At 41.5% G+C, this 17,117-nt stretch overlaps 1 protein-coding gene across 9 annotated transcripts in view; it reads right to left on the reverse strand.

The window, feature by feature from the left end:
• CFAP95 (cilia and flagella associated protein 95) overlaps window positions 1-17,117 on the reverse strand; it is a 126,943-nt gene that overhangs the window by 45,338 nt on the left and 64,488 nt on the right. Inside the window, exon 5 of one of the 9 annotated variants that reach the window (XM_089336880.1) lies at window positions 9,316-9,586. The exons of the other annotated variants lie outside the window; for them this stretch is intronic. Within the exon in view, the coding sequence (XP_089193006.1) occupies window positions 9,331-9,586 (256 nt within the window). The 3' untranslated portion in view covers window positions 9,316-9,330. Of the gene's footprint in view, window positions 1-9,315; window positions 9,587-17,117 lie in introns of those variants that run through there. 9 annotated transcript variants of the gene reach the window in all.

The following is a 17,117-nucleotide window of genomic DNA, read 5'->3' on the forward strand; positions in this document are numbered from 1 at the left end:
ATACAGAAGATCAGCTTAGTATACATTAAGTATGGATTTCAACAGTTTGCTCCCACACAGAAACAGAAAGTGAAAAATAATAGATGATTTTTTTAAATGATGATGAAATCAGAGCAGACCTATTGTCATGTTTAATCCCAGTGAGAGTCAAGTTGGGAATTGATAATTTCTTTTTTTTTTTTCCTTTTCTTTTTGTTTTTTACAGAGGATCAGTTTAGTATGCATTAAGTAAGGATTTCAACAGTTTGCACCCCCATAGAAACACAAAGTGAAATATATTGTTTGAGTACTCGTTATAGCATTAAATCTCAATGTACAGCACATTAAGGATAGAGATCCTACATGAGGAGTAAGTGCACAGTGACTCCTGTTGTTGACTTTACCAATTGACACTCCTGTCTATGGCATCAGTAATCTCCCTATGCTCCAGTCATGAGTTTCCAAGGCTATGGAAGCCCTCTGAGTTCTCCGACTCTTATCTTGTTTAGACAAGGTCATAGTCAAAGTGGAGGTTCTCTCCTCCCTTCAGAGAAAGGTACCTCCTTCTTTGATGACCTGTTCTTTCCACTGGGATCTCACTCACAGAGATCTTTTGCCAGAGTGTCTTGGCTTTCCATGCCTGAAATACTCTCATGAGCTTTTCAGCCAGCTCCGAATGCCTTTAGGGCTGATTCTGAGGCCAGAGTGCTATTTAGGACATCTGCCATTCTATGAGTCTGCTGAGTATCTCACTTCCCATGTTGGATCACTCTCCCCTTTATTTACTCCATCGGTTAGCGTTAGCAGGTACTAGACTTGTCTATGTGTTCCCTTTGACTCCCAGTCCCTTCACCATGACCAACTGTGAACTGAAACTGATCACCTGGAACAGTGAGATGGCATTGGTACATGCCACCTCGATGGGATTGAATTGGAATCCCCTGGTATGCTTCCAACTCCACCACTTGGGGCAAGTCAGCCTGAGCATGTCCCAAATTATACATCTCTTCCCTCTCCCATTCCCACCACCATGTTCAACAGGGATCACATTTCAGTTAATTTTCAACACTTAAGAATAACTGTGCATCAATTACAGATCTAAACCAGTCATATTAAGTAGAACAGATAAAAAAAACTACTAAGAGGGATAATGTATTAAGTTGTCCATTAGCAGTCAGGGCTATGCTGATCAAGCCACCATTTCCCATAGTGTCCACCTCACTCCAACAGGTTTCCCTCTTGGTGTTCAGTCAGTCGTCACCGATCAGGGAGAACATATGGTATTTGTCCCTTTGGGACTGGCTTATTTCACTCAGCATGATGTGTTCCAGATTCCTCCATTTTGTTGCAAATGACTGGATTTCGTTGTTTCTTACTGCGGTATAGTATTCTAAAGAGTACATATCCCAAAATTTCTTTATCCAGTCTATCGTTGATGGGCATTTAGGTTGGTTCCAGGTCTTAGCTATTGTGAATTGAGCTGCAATAAACATTAGGGTGCAGACCGCTTTTTTGTTTGCCAATTTAAATTCCTTTGGGTAAATTCCAAGGAGTGGGATGGCTGGGTCGAACGGTAGGGTTATCTTCAGATTTCTGAGGAATCTCCAGACTGACTTCCATAGTGGCTTGACCAGCTTGCATTCCCACCAACAGTGGGTTAGTGTCCCTTTTTCCCCACATCCTCGCCAGCATCTGTTGTTGGTAGATTTCTGCATGTGAGCCATTCTAACCGGGGTGAGGTGAAACCTCATTGTGGTTTTGATTTGCATTTCCCTGATTGCTAGTGATCTTGAACATTTTTTCATGTGCCTGTTGGCCATTTGGATTTCCTCTTTTGAAAAATGTCTATTGAGGTCCTTGGCCCATCTCTTAAGTGGGTTGTTGGTTTTGTTTTTGTGGAGTTTCTTGATCTCTTTGTAGATTCTGGTTATTAACCCTTTATCTGTTGCATAGTTTGCAAATATTTTTTCCCATTCTGTCGGTTGTCTCTTCACTCTCCTGACTGTTTCTTTTGCAGCACAGAAACTTCTCAATTTGATGCAATCCCAATAGTTGATTTTGGCTTTGACTGCCTGTGCCTCCCGGGTCTTTTCCAGAAATTCTTTGCCTGTGCCAATATCTTGAAGGGTTTCTCCAATGTTCTCTAGTAACTTGATGGTGTCAGGTCGTAGATTTAGGTCTTCAATCCATGTTGAGTGGATTTTTGTGTAAGGTGTAAGGTAGGGGTCTTGCTTCATGCTTCTGCACGTGGAAATCCAATTTTCCCAGCACCATTTATTGAATAGACTGTCCTTGCTCCAGGAATTAGTTTTAGATCCTTGATCAAATATAAGTTGGCTGTAGATGTTTGGGTTGATTTCTGGTGTTTCAATTCTGTTCCATTGGTCTATCCATCTGTTTCTGTACCAGTACCATGCTGTTTTAATTACAACTGCCCTGTAGTATGTCCTGAAATCTGGTATTGTGATGCCTCCGGCTTTGTTTTTGTTGTACAAGATTGCTTTAGCTATGCGAGGTCTCTTGTGCCTCCATATAAATTTCAGCACCATTTTTTCCAGATCTGAGAAGAAGGTCTTCGGTATCTTGATTGGTATTGCATTGAATCTGTAAATTGCTTTTGGGAGAATGGACATTTTGATGATATTGATTCTTCCAATCCATGAGCATGGAAGATTTTTCCATTTCTTGGTATCCTCTTCTATTTCTTTCTTTAAGGTTTTGTAATTTTCATCGTAGAGATCTTTAACGTCTTTGGTTAAGTTTATTCCAAGGTATTTGATTGTTTTTGTAGCTATTGTGAATGGGATTGATCTTAGAAGTTCTTCCTCAGCCATAGCATTGTCTGTGTATACAAAGGCTGTTGATTTTTGTGCATTGATTTTATACCCTGCTACTTTTCCAAACTCTTCTATGAGTTCCAATAGTCTCTTAGTAGAGTTCTTTGGGTCCCCTAAATACAGAATCATGTCATCTGCAAAGAGGGATAGTTTGAGTTCTTCCTTCCCAATTTGTATCCCTTTAATTACTTTTTCTTGCCTAATAGCTCTGGCTAGAACTTCCAGAACTATATTGAATAGCAGTGGTGAGAGTGGGCATCCCTGTCTGGTTCCAGATTTCAGTGGAAATGCTTCCAACTTTTCCCCATTCAATAGGATGTTGGCTGTGGGTTTTTCATAGATTGCTTTGATTGTATTGAGGAATGTTCCTTCCAAACCCAGTTTGCTTAGAGTTTTCATCATGAACGGGTGTTGTATTTTATCAAATGCTTTCTCGGCATCTATTGAGATAATCATATGGTTTTTCTTCTGCAGTCTGTTAATGTGGTGTATCACATTGATTGTCTTGCGCACATTAAACCATCCCTGCATACCAGGGATAAATCCCACTTGGTCTGGGTGGATGATCTTTCTGATGTGTTGTTGCATTCTATTGGCGAGAATTTTATTGAGGATTTTTGCATCTATGTTCATCAGGGATATTGGTCTGTAATTCTCTTTCAGTGCTGCATCTTTCTCTGGCTTAGGAATTAAGGTGATGCTGGCTTCATAGAAAGAATTTGGGAGGACTCCCTCTTCTTCGATTGTTCTGAATAGTTTGAGAAGAATTGGAGTTAGTTCTTCTTTAAACGTCTGGTAGAATTCAGCAGTGAATCCATCTGGTCCTGGGCTTTTCTTTGTTGGGAGGGCCTTTATTACTGTTTCAATTTCTGTCTCAGTTATGGGTCTGTTTAGGTTTTCGATGTCTTCCTGGTTCAATTTAGGCAGGTTGCATGTGTCCAGGAATCTATCCATTTCTGATAGGTTTCCCTGTTTGCTGGCATACAAGTCCTTGTAGTAATTTCTGATGATTCTTTTTATTTCTGTGGTGTCTGTTGTTACATTTCCTTTTTCATCTCTGATTTTATTGATTTGGGTCTTTTCTCTTCTTTTTTTAGTTAGTTGGGCCAATGGGGTGTCAATTTTGTTTATTTTTTCAAAAAACCAGCTCTTCGTTTGGCTGATTTTTTGTAATGTTTTTCTTGATTCAATCCTGATGATTTCTTCTCTGATTTTAATGATTTCTCTTCTCCTACTAGATTTGGGTCTGATTTGCTGTAGGTTTTCTAGATCCTTGAGGTGAATTGAAAGCTCATCTATTTGGTGTCTTTCCAATTTCTTGATGTAGGCACCTATTGATATAAACTTTCCTCTTAACACTGCTTTTGCTGTGTCCCATAAGTTTTGGTATGTTGTGCTGTTATCCTCATTTACTTCCAGAAAGTTTTTGATTTCTCTTTTGATTTCTTCTATGACCCATTGTTCATTCAGGAGCATGTTGTTCAATCTCCATGTGTTTGCGTATGCTCTAGGGATTCCTGAGTTACTAATTTCCAACTTCATTCCTTTATGGTCTGAGAAGCTGCATGGTATGATTCTAATTCTTTTGAATTTGCTCAGACTTGCTTTATGGCCTAGTATGTGGTCAATCCTAGAGAAGCTTCCATGTACTGCTGAGAAGAATGTAAAATCTTTAGCTGTAGGATTGAAAGTTCTGTATATATCTGTTAGATCCATTTGGGCTATAGTGTCGTTTAAATCTACTGTATCCTTGTTGATCTTCTGACCGGATGATCTGTCCATTTCTGAGAGTGGAGTATTGAAGTCCCCCAGTACTACTGTATTGGGGTCTAAGTCTCCCTTTAAGTCCGTTAATAAATCTTTTAGATAAACTGGTGCCCTGTAGTTAGGTGCATATACATTGATAATTGTTATATCTTCCTGTTGAATTGATCCCTTAATCATGATATAGTGTCCCTCTTTGTCTCTCTTAACAGTTTTTGTGGTAAAGTTTATGTTGTCCGATATTAAGATGGCTACGCCCGCTCTTTTTTCATTTCTGTTGGCATGGTATATCTTTTTCCAGCCTTTCACTTTCAGTCTGTATGGATCTTTGTTGGAAAGATGTGTTTCTTGTAAGCAGCATATAGATGGGTTTTGTTCCTTAACCCAATCAGCCAATTGGTGTCTTTTAACTGGACAGTTCAGGCCATTCACGTTCAAAGTGACTAATGATAAGTGGTAACTTTGCCCTGCCATTTGCCAAAGATAAGTTCTAATATATGCTTTGAATTCCCTGTGATCTTTTGCTGTGAGGTTTCCTTCCTTGGTTTCCTTCCTTTACCTTCTTTCATATTGATGACCGTGTTTCTGTGTTTCTGTGTGTAACACATCTTTAAGCATCTTTTGCAGGGCTGGACGAGTGGCAACAAATTCTTTCAATTTCTGTTTGCAATGAAAAGTCTTTATTTCACCTTCATTCACAAATGATAGCTTTGCGGGATATAATATTCTGGGCTGGCAGTTGTTCTCTCTTAGTACCTGGGCTATATCTCGCCATTCCCTCCTAGCTTTTAGAGTTTCTGATGAGAAGTCAGCTGTGAGTCTGATTGGAGATCCTCTGAGAGTAATCTGACGTTTCTCTCTTGCACATTTTAGGATCTTTTCTTTATGTTTCACTGTGGAGAGTTTAATTACAACGTGTCGTGGTGAGGATCTCTTTTGGTCGTGTTTATTAGGGGTTCTGTGGGCTTCCTGTACTAGGATTTCTCTGTCCTTCTCCAAACCTGGGAAATTTTCTGCTAATATCTCACTAAAAAGGCCTTCTAATCCTTTCTCCCTCTCCATGCCTTCAGGAACTCCTAGAACCCGAATGTTGGTTTTTTTAATAGTATCCTGAAGATTCCCGACAATATGTTTCAGATTTCTAATTTCCTCTTCTTTTCTTTGGTCTGACTGTATCCTTTCCTGTTCTCTGTCTTCTAAGTCCGATATTCTCTCTTCTGCTTCACCCATTCTGTTTGTAAGGCTCTCTATTGTGTTTTTCATTTGATCTATTGAATTCTTCACTTCAGTCACTATCACAGTTTCCTGTTGTACTAGTTGTTTCGTTTCATTTTGATTCCTCCTTAATATTTCATTTTCACGAGAGAGATTTTCTATCTTGTCCATTAAGGATTTGTGTAGTTCCAGAATTTGTTTTTGAGAACTTCTTAATGTTCTTATCAATTTTTTGAGATCTGCTTCTTGCATTTCTTCTATGTCATCATCTTCATAATCTTGAATTGGGGTGTCTTTTTCATTTGAGGGCGTCATGGTGACTTCCTTGTTTTTATTACCTCGGTTTTTGCGTTTGTTATTTGGCATATTGGAGATATTTGGTTTCTTCACTGTGGTGCTTTTTCTTGTTATACTATGACTCTAGATTAAGTGGACTATCTGTTTTTGATGGAGCCTTAGGGCTTGAGATGGGTGTGGCCTGAGAGCTCTGTTTGGTGTGCCAAAGGTGACACTCCCAGGTTAGGCGTGGTAAATCTCTCTCTCTTTCTTTTTTTTTTTTTTTTTTTTTGATTCAAAAGGGAAGTAATTCCGCACAGCTGAATGAAGTTGGAGGTAGTTAGCAGGCAAATGATATACCCACAGGAGCCAGAGATCGGAAGCTCTTTCCCAAGATCCCCACAGGGAATCTGTTCGGCCCTCAGAGTGGGCTCAAATTCTCCTTCAGCCTCCCACTGGGTTGCCAAAGTTACGGAATTGTAGCGTCTCTGGAGAGTGCTCACGTGAATTCCGTGAGTTCTCTCCCCCACCGTCTCTTTTTTCACAGTCTCAGTTCAGTAGCACCACAAATTTACTAGCTCCTAATCTCCTGTTAATTCGCCCCGCCCAGAGTCAGGTTTTTCTGCTAGGCTCAGGGCCGGTGCAGACCTGAGGTCGCTCTGCTTATGACGTATGTCCAAGATGGCGCCTGCTCTTTGTCTTGCTCGCCCTTGAGAGGTGAGCGGAGAGAGAGAAACCCGTGTCCGTACTAGTCACCCTTTTTTTTCTCTCTCTCTCTCTCTCTCTCTCTCTTCCAGTTAGCCTTGTGAACTTCCCCCCCCCCGGGGGGTCGTTCCCTCTAGTCTCCTCTCTCCGCTTGCCTGCCGGTGTCTCGGGCTATTGAGGTTCGGCTCACCTCGCGTTCCAGCGCTGGTGTGTTGAGTCTGCCGCTGATGTCCCAAACTGTGGGCTCCCACGCTGTCCACGCAGGTCCGCTGTGAGTCACGCGTTCCGGAAGAGTTTCTTCTGCTGTTTCCTCCCCTACTCTTCCTTGAACCTGCAGTATCTCCACTTTTATTAAACTATCTCTCCCCAGACTATCAGTGTGCTCCCTTCCTATTCCGCCATCTTGCCGGGAGTCCTACACAGTTATTCTTAAGTGTTGAAACTTAACTGAAAAGTGATCCCTGTTAATTGTAAGAGTGGGAATAAGAGAGGGAAGAGATGTACAATTTGGGACATGCTCAAGCTGACTTGCCCCAAATGGTAGAGTTAGAAACATACCAGGGGATTCCAATTCAATCCCATCAAGGTGGCATGTACCAATGCCATCTCACTAGTCCCAGTGATCAATTTCTGTTCACAATTGATCATAATGATAGGAATAAGTGTCAAAGGTGTGGGGAGCAACTCGGACTAGACTGTTACTGGAATTAAGACTTATTCTATGCATCTGCTCTCCCACAATATGGCGCTGAGAAGGGAGTAACAACTTCTACGCAGCTGCCTCTCGCCAACTTGAGTGATGACCTGCAGGAGCTGATCCTGCTCCTGATCGGAGGAGAGCAGCGTACTCGGCGTGTGGGTAGCAGAGTTGGGATTGGCGGAAGAGGACTATAAAGGAGGAGAGAGACAACATGCACCAGGAACATCTAAGAGGAACACCTGTGCAGCCCCCGAGAGAGCCGGCCGGCGGTGTGCCACTCCCCCCCGGAAGTGGGGAAAGTGGCAGGGGGAACCGCCCTTCCACGGAGGTGGAAGGGTCGGTAGCCAACCCGGGAAGAACCAGCAGCAGACCCGGAGAGGGCCGAGCAGACAAAAGAATAGCGCAGGGTCCTGTGTCGTTCCTCCACAAAGAGGGGGAGCAACAAAAGGGATCACATAAACAAGTCTAGTGTCTGAAAATACTAACAGATAGAATAAAAAAGGGAGAGAATGATCCAACATGGGAAGCGTGATATACAGCAGACTCACAGAATGGCGGATGTCCTAAACAGCACTGGCCTCAGAATCAGCCCTTAAGGCATTCAGATCTGGCTGAAAAGCCCATGAGAGTATTTTAGACATGGGAAGCCAAGACACTCTGGAAAAAAAAAAAAATGACCTAAATGAAAGATCTCCGCGAGTGAGATCCCAGTGGAAAGAACAGGTCATCAAAGAAGGAGGTACCTTTCTCTGAAGGGAGGAGAGAACTTCCACTTTGACTATGACCTTGTCTAAATATGATCAGAGTCGGTGAACTCAAAAGGCTTCCATAGCCTTGGCAAGTCATGACAAGAGCCTAGGGTGATTACTGATGCCATAAACAAGAGTGTCAATTTGTTAAGTCAACAACAGGAGTCACTGTACACTTACTCCTCATGTAGGATCTCTGTCCTTAATGTGCTGCACATTGTGATTTAATGCTATAACTAGTACTCAAACAGTATTTTTTACTTTGTGTTTCTATGTGGGTGCAAACTGTTGAAATCTTTACTTAATATATGCTAAACTGATCTTCTGTATATAAAGATAATTGAAAATGAATCTTGATGTGAATGGAAGGGGAGAAGGAGCAGGAGAGGGGAGGCTTTTGGGTTGGAGGGACGTTATGGGGGGTGGAAAAGTCATTGTAATACATAAGCTGTACTTTGGAAATTTATATTCATTAAATAAAAGTTAAAAAAATGGACTTATATAATAGAAAACAGAAAATGAGAGTAAAAGGAAGAAGAAAAAAATTTTTCTTCTCATAAGAAAATTAAAATCATAAAAATTTAATATCCTAGCAATCACAGTGAAAGAAAAGGAATGAATCACAGTAGAGTGACAATATTTTCTCAGAGTTAAGATGAACATCAAACCGGAATTTTTAAAAAAATCCAAGTATATGCTTTTGTAACAAAAATAGAATTATTTTCTAAGTCTGAAAAGTATATAAAAAGTATATACAACAAATAGTAATTTTGTATTATATTAATTCATATGTCAAAGACTTTGAGCCAAAAATTGCTAGTTATAAAATTTATTACCTGCTGATTAAAGGAACAAGTCACCAAGAAGATATATTAGAATCCTAAGTCAATAAACCCAACAATATAGTAACTATCTAAGGGAAAAAAAATCACAAAAATGACAAATTCATAGTCAGAGGAAGACTGGAACACATTCCTTGACCCTTTGATTCGTTCAATCCATAAATCCTCCAGAATCAACTAGGTCAACAATTCAACAACAAAACTGTCATAGACAAAGCTGTAACAATGTACCTTAAATATCTTTTTTAAAAAGATTTATTTATTTATTTGAAAGGCAGAGTTGCAAAGAGAGAGTGATCTTCCATCTGATGATTCACTCCCCAAATGGCTGTAACAGTCAGAGATGAGGTGATCAGAAGCCAGGAACCAGGAGCTTTTTCTGGGTCTCCTATGTGGGTACAGGGGTCCAAGAACTGAAGCCACGTTCTACTGCTTTCCCAGGCCATAGCAGAGAGCTGGATCAGGAGAGGAGCAGCTGAGACTCGAACCGGAGTCCATATGGGATGCCGGCACTGCATCCTATGGTAAAGATGGCAGGAGGCAGCTTTATCTGCTACAGCACAGTGCGGGTCCCTACCTCAAATATATCTCAATTGTTATTGGCTTTATTCTAGACTCTAGGATCAAACAACACTTTATTGCACAAAATAAAATAAGGGTCCCAATGAACCTAGCAGAGAACGATTTCATAGACAGAAAAGGACTTAAGAAAGATGAAACAAGAAATAGAAAAGCAGATTGGTCATTTCACAGTTACTTTCCTGTAAGGTGGGGCAGGGAAGAGATCAATGGGAAAACAACTGATTGGTTAACATCAAGTTACTTTAGGTTCATGTTAGTCAATAAGGATTGAGGGGGATAACTTCATCTTTACATTCATTGAAACTAGCCTGCTTGGGAACTCTGGTTGTTCTCTCTCTAATCTAAGCTTGATTTCTGGGAAGGTCAATTGTCAGCTTGGTGATGAGGAACTTGAGTGTGAGTGGCTCCATTTGGATTTTTTTTTTTCCTTTGAATACCTCATCTACACAGTGATGTACCTGAGGCTAAGACAGTATTTTTTTTTTAACAGGCAGAGTGGACAGTGAGAGAGAGAGAGAGACAGAGAGAAAGGTCTTCCTTTTGCCGTTGGTTCACCCTCCAATGGCTGCTGTGGCCAGCGCGCTGCGGCCGGCACACCGTGCTGATCCAAAGCCAGGAGCCAGGTGCTTCTCCTGGTCTCCCATGCGGTGCAGGGCCCAAGCACTTGGGCCATCCTCCACTGCACTCCCGGACCATAGCAGAGACCTGGCCTGGAAGAGGGGCAACCAGGACAGAATCTGGCGCCCCAACCAGCACTAGAACCCAGTGTGCTGGCACCGCTAGGTGGAGGATTAGCCTATTGAGCCGCGGCACCAGCCTCCATTTGGATTTTTAACTTGGTCTGTAGAGGACTGCTGCAAGAAGCTTAGCTCCAAACAGTGGTTTTCTGTTATTCTTATTTAATAAAAGCAAACAAAAATCACATATAAGTAGAGTATAATGGAGTACAGGGAATAATGCAAATTTCAGTTTATACATTGTGAGGCAGAACTACCCATAAGCACCAGAAGCAGGTGAAAGCCCCCGCTACAACAGCAGCTGGGACTTATGTAGAAGAGAGGAGGTCGGCAGTGGTGCTGCAGCACAGAAGCATCACCTCCACAGAGCCTCCTTTCCTGATGCGAGGATACTGGGAACTGGGCTGAGGCTAGACCATCTGAGCCATGGCCTTCCAGGAGAATATGAAGGACCTGAATGGCAGGCTTGAGAAAGCATTCACTCTGGAGAAAAGAACAACATTCGGGAGGTAAAGGAAAATACTAACTCAGCACCAGAAATGAAAGATTCTAGAGCTGTAAGACAATATCACACCTACAGCAGAGCTCCCTCCCTCTTACTCCTAGCCAGCCCCCCCACCCCCCACCCCACCCCCGGCTCATAAATTGCCACTGCTTAAATAAATTTCACATCAGTGTTCTAACAGAAGAGGGCACTCTTGAACTAGGGTGTTGAGCAAACTGCCCAAACTTCTCACTACCCCTAGGTAGCACTGCTCCTCGTCTAGGAAAATCCAATAGACCTAAAATGATCAGAAAAGGGTAACATGAAAATCCAAATTAATCTTACAAACATCCTCCCCAGAAGTATTTTCAATCTGTGACAGAAGTCCTCTATCAGCATTTCTGCTTAAAGCCAATCTTAGAAAATGCAGTAAACCTGGAAAAACAAGCATAATAAGTATAACGGAGGAATTGAATTCACCTTCCACAGATAAGAGGTCTACACTTTAAAAAATCCATGAGAGGCCGGTGCCGTGGCTCAACAGGCTAATCCTCCGCCCAGCAGCGCTGGCACACCGGGTTCTAGTCCCGGTCGGGGCGCCGGATTCTGTCCCAGTTGCTCCTCTTCCAGGCCAGCTCCCTGCTGTGGCCAGGGAGTGCAGTGGAGAATGGCCCAAGTGCTTGGGCCCTGCACCCCATGGGAGACCAGGATAAGTACCTGGCTCCTGCCTTCGGATAGGCATGGTGCACCAGCCGCGCCAGCCATTGGAGGGTGAACCAACGGCAAAAGGAAGACCTTTCTCTCTGTCTCTCTCTCTCTCACTGTCCACTCTGCCTGTCAAAAAAAAAATATCCATGACAATCTACAAATCTTAACAGGCAACTTTCAACAAGTAGGTTAGATACAAGATCAATATACAAAAATGGTATACTCCTGTATAAGAAACAAGAACAGAAAATGCATAAAATGGGAATGTTCCATTTACAATTGCAACAAAATCTGTAAGTGTCCTATAAAAAATATATAAGGGAAGATATACAAGACATTTATGAAGAAAAATTTTAAATTTTTCTAAATGTGAAATAACACTTTTCATTAGGCATGAGATGGCGCAACATGATGATGGCAATTATGCCATCCAACAAATCTGAAACACCTTCGATCCAAACACAAACAACTTAACAAACTCTAACAGTCACATGACTCCATAAGTATCATGGAGGGTTGAGACGACTTTGAAAAAGAACATGTCCAAACTCACTTTACCAGATAGTAATACTTAAGCTAAAGCAGTAGTAATTACAACAGTGCTGTATCTGTACAGGGATGTACAAATAGAACTAATCAGGAAGAACCCAAAGCCCAGAAATACACCTGGTTAAATATGAAAAGGTGCTATACTGGGACGAGTGCTGCGGTATAGTAGGTTAAGCCTCCACCTGTTGCTCTGGCATCCCATATGGGTGCCAGTTCATGTCCTTGCTGCTCCACTTCCAATCCAGCTCTCAGCTATGGCCTGGGAAAGCAGTGGTGGATGGCCCAAGTGCTTGGTCCCTTGCACCCACATGGGAGATCCAGAAGAAGCTCCTGGATCCTGGCTTCAGATCTACCCAGCTCCAGCCATTGTGACCATTTGGGGAGTGAGCAACCAAATGTTGGACCTCTCTCTCTGTCTCTCCCTCTGTCTGTAGCTCTACCTTTTAAATAAATAAATAAAATCTTTAAAAAAAAAGGTGTTAAATGATGGAAATGGCTTTACAAAGTAAAATTAGTAAGAAAAGACTAGACCAAATGCTATTGAACAAATTGGCTAATCTAATTAAAAATTTTATGAGTCTATTATATTCAAGATCATTTTAACAAGTTTGTGGAAAACTGAAATGACAGATGTTTATTTTGCTGAAAAAAAAAAAAAAATGGAATCCTTGGGGCCGGCGCTGTGGCACAATGGGTTAACACCCTGGCCTGGCCACAGGTTCTAGTCCTGGCTGCTCCTCTTCCAATCTAGCTCTCTGCTGTGACCTGAGATAGCAGTAGAAGATGGCCCAACAGAGCCATTAGGCAAAAAAAGAAATTAAAGGGATACAAATTGGGAAGGAAAAAGTCAAACTATCCCTCTTTGCAGACAATATGATTCTTTATTTAGGGGATCCAAAGAACTCTACTAAGACACTACTGGAACTCATAGAACAGTTTGGCAAAGTAGCAGGACATAAAATCAATGCACAAAAATCAACAGCCTTTGTATACACAGACAATGCCATGGCTGAGAAAGAACTTCTAAGATCAATCCCATTCACAATAGCTACAAAAACAATCAAATACCTTGGAATAAACTTAACCAAGAATGTCAAAGATCTCTAAGATGAGAATCACAAAATCTTTAAGAAATAGAAGAGGATACCAAATAATGGAAAACCTTGCATGCTCATGGATTGGAAGAATCAACATCAACAAAATGTCCATTCTCCCAAAAGCAATTTATACATTCAATGCGACACCATCAAAATACCAAAGACATTCTTTTCAGATCTAGAAAAAATGATGCTGAAATTCATATGGAGGCACAGGAGACCTCGAATAGCTAAAGCAATCTTGTACAACAAAAACAAAGCTGGAGGCATCACAATACCAGATTTCAGGACATACTACAGGGCAGTTGTAATCAAAACAGCATGGTACTCGTACAGAAACAGATGGATAGACCAATGGAACAGAATAGAAACACCAGAAATCAACCCAAACATCTACAGCCAACTTATATTTGATCAAGGATCTAAAACCAATTCCTGGAGCAAGGACAGTCTACTCAACAAATGGTTTGGGAAAACTGGATTTCCACGTGCAGAAGCATGAAGCAAGACCCCTATCTTACACCTTACACAAAAATCCACTCAACATGGATTGAAGACCTAAATATACAAACTGACACCATCAAATTATTAGAGGACATTGGAGAAACCCTGCAAGATATTGGCACCAGCAAAGACTTCCTGGAAAAGACTCCAGAGGCACAGGCAGTCAAAGCCAAAATTAACTATTGGGATTGCATCAAATTGAGAAGTTTCTGTACTGCAAAAGAAACAGTCAGGAAAGTGAAGAGGCAACCAACAGAATGGTAAAAAATATTCACAAACTATGCTACAGATAAAGGGTTAATAACCAGAATCTACAAAGAGATCAAGAAACTCCACAACAACAAAACAACGCACTTAAGAGATGGGCCAAGTACCTCAATAGACATTTTTCAAAAGAGGAAATCCAAATGGCCAACAGGCACATGAAAAAATCTTCAAGATCACTAGCAATCAGGGAAATGCAAATCAAAACCACAATGAGGTTTCACCTCAGCCCGGTTAGAATGGCTCACATTCAGAAATCTACCAACAATAGATGCTGGCGTGATGTGGGGAAAAAGGGACACTAACCCACTGTTGGTGGGAATGCAAACTGGTTAAGCCACCATGGAAGTCCTAAATATACCCCTACTATACAAACCCAGCCATCCTATTCCTTGGAATTTACCCAAAGGAAATTAAATTGGCAAATAAAAGAGCTGTCTGCACCTCAATGTTTACTGCAACAGAATTCACAATAGCTAAGACCTGGAATCAACCTAAATACCCACCAACAGAAGACTGGATAAAGAAATTATGGGATATGTACTCCATGGAATACTATACAGCCTAGTCACAGTCAGGGCGCCGGATTCTGTCCCGGTTGCCCCTCTTCCAGGCCAGCTCTCTGCTATGGCCCTGGAGTGCAGAGGAGGATGGCCCAAGTGCTTGGGCCCTGCACCCGCGTGGGAGACCAGGAGAAGCACCTGGCTCCTGACTTCAGATCAGCATGATGCGCCAGCCACAGCACGCTGGCTGCGGCGGCCATTGGAGGGTGAACCAATGGCAAAGTAAGACCCTTCCCTCTGTCTCACTGTCCACTCTGTCAAAAAAAAAAAAAAAGAAGAAGAAGAAGAAGAATACTATACAGCAGTCAAAAACAAGGAATTCTGTTTATTTGCAACAAAATGGAGGAATCTGGAAAACATCACACTGAGTGAAATAAGCCAGTCCTAAAGGGACAAATATATGTTCTCCCTGATTGGTGACAACTAACTGAGCACTTAAAAGGAAATCTGTTGAAGTGAAATGGACTCTATGAGAAAAAATGACTTGATCAGCTCTTGTCCTGACTATCAAGGAACAACTTACTATTTTATTCCTTTTGGAGGTTTTTTTGTTTTGCTAATACCATTGGTTGAACTCTTTTATTAACACACAATTATTCTTAGTCATTTAAATTTGACCAAAAAGTGGTCCCTGTTGAATGTGGGAGTGGGAATAAGAGAGGAAGGAGATGTACAGTTCGGCATATGCTGACTCGGACTTACCCCTAATGGTAGAGCTAGAGATGTGCCAGGGGATTCCAATTCAATCCCATCAAGGGGGCATGTGCCAATGCCATCTTACTTGTTGGAGTGATCAGTTTAGGTTCATGGTTGACTGGGGGTATGGGATTGAGTGTCAAGGGGATTGCATGCATGGGACCAGTGTCTGCAAATAACTGATAGAATTAAAAAGGAGAGAATGATCCTACATAGGAAGCAGGATATGCAGCAGACTCATAGAATGGCAAATGCCCTAAACAGCACTCTGGCCTCAGAATCAGCCCTTAAGGCATTCGAATCCGGCTAAAAAGCCCATGAGAGTTTTGCAGGTGTGGAAAGCCAAGACATTGTGGGAAAAAAAAAATGACCTAAATGAAAGATCTCTGTGAGTGAGATTCCAGCGGGAAGAACGAGCCATCAAAGAAGGCAGTAACTTTCTCTGAAGTGAGGAGAGAACTTCCACTTTAAATATGGGCTTGTCTAAACAAGACCAGAGTTGATGAACTCAAGAGGCTTCCATAGCCTTGGCAGCTCATGACAAGAGCCTTGGGTGATTACTGACATCATAAATAAGAGTGTCAATTGCTAAATCAACAGGAGTCACTGTGCACCTGCTCCCCATGTAGGACCTCTGCCCTTAATGTATTGTACTATGAGAATTAATGGTAAAACTACTACTCAAACAGTACTCTATACTTTGTGTGTCTTTGTGGGTGCAGTCTGTTGAAATATTTACTTAGTATATACTAAGTTGATCTTCTGTATATAAAGATAATTGAAAATGAATCATGATGAAGAATGGATGGGAGAAGGAGTGGGAGATGGGATGGTTGCAGGTGGGAGGGAGGTTATGGAAGGAAAGATGCTGTAATTCAAAAGCTGTACTTTGGAAATTTATATTTATTAAATAAAAGTTGAAAAACAACAAGAAGATGGCCCAAGTCCTTGGGCCCCTGCACCCTTGTGGGAGACCCAGAAGAAGCTCCTGGCTCCTGGCTTGGGATCTGCGCAGCTCCGGCACTTGAGGCCACCTGAGGAGTGAGCCAGCGGATGGAAGACCCCTCTCTCTCTCTCTCTCTCTCTCTGCCTCTGTGTAACTCTGACTTTCAAATAAATAAATAAATATTTTAAAAAATTGGAATCCATGCATAGTTTTTGACAACACACATTTCCATGAGGTTTTAGAATGTGGTGTATACACATACACACACACACATACATATATGTAATTTCTAAAATGTTTAAAGTTTAACATTTCATATATAGGTCTTGACTAAATTACAGTTTAAAAGTTCTAATAATCAACCATAAATTAAGTTATAAGAAAAGCCATGAAACAGAAGCAAATACTCATTATAAATTTAATAAAAACAGGATTGGTATTCAGAATAACTTTTTTTAAAACTCATGAAAATCAATGAGACAAAACTCAATGGAAAAATGGACAGACTAGCAACAGCCAATTCACAGTATTTAAAAGAAAAAGAATGGCTAATGTTTACTTCTTTAAAAAAAGATTGATTTATTTGAAAGAGAGAGAGCGAGAGAGAGAAGGAGGAGGAGGAGGAATAGATGGAGGAGGGGAAAAGAGAGGGAGAGATTGATCCTCTATCCACTGATTTTTGGTTCATCATCTGCTGCTTTTCTCAGGCCACTAGCATGGAGTTAGATTGGAAGTGAAGCAGCCAGGACATGAACCGGCACCCATATGGGATGCTGTTGTCACAGGCAGTGATAATACCTGCTATACCACAACATCAGCCCCAGATAATAGGTTTTTGAACATAAATTTAGTCTTAAGAGGCTAACGTGATGGTGCAGCAGGTTAAGCTGCCACCTGAAACTCTGGCATAGACATTTCAA

The sequence above is a fragment of the Oryctolagus cuniculus genome, chromosome 1 (assembly GCF_051225735.1).
Source record: "Oryctolagus cuniculus isolate XC-2025 breed Fujian yellow rabbit chromosome 1, ASM5122573v1, whole genome shotgun sequence".
In the NCBI taxonomy this organism is placed as follows: Eukaryota; Metazoa; Chordata; class Mammalia; order Lagomorpha; family Leporidae; genus Oryctolagus; species Oryctolagus cuniculus.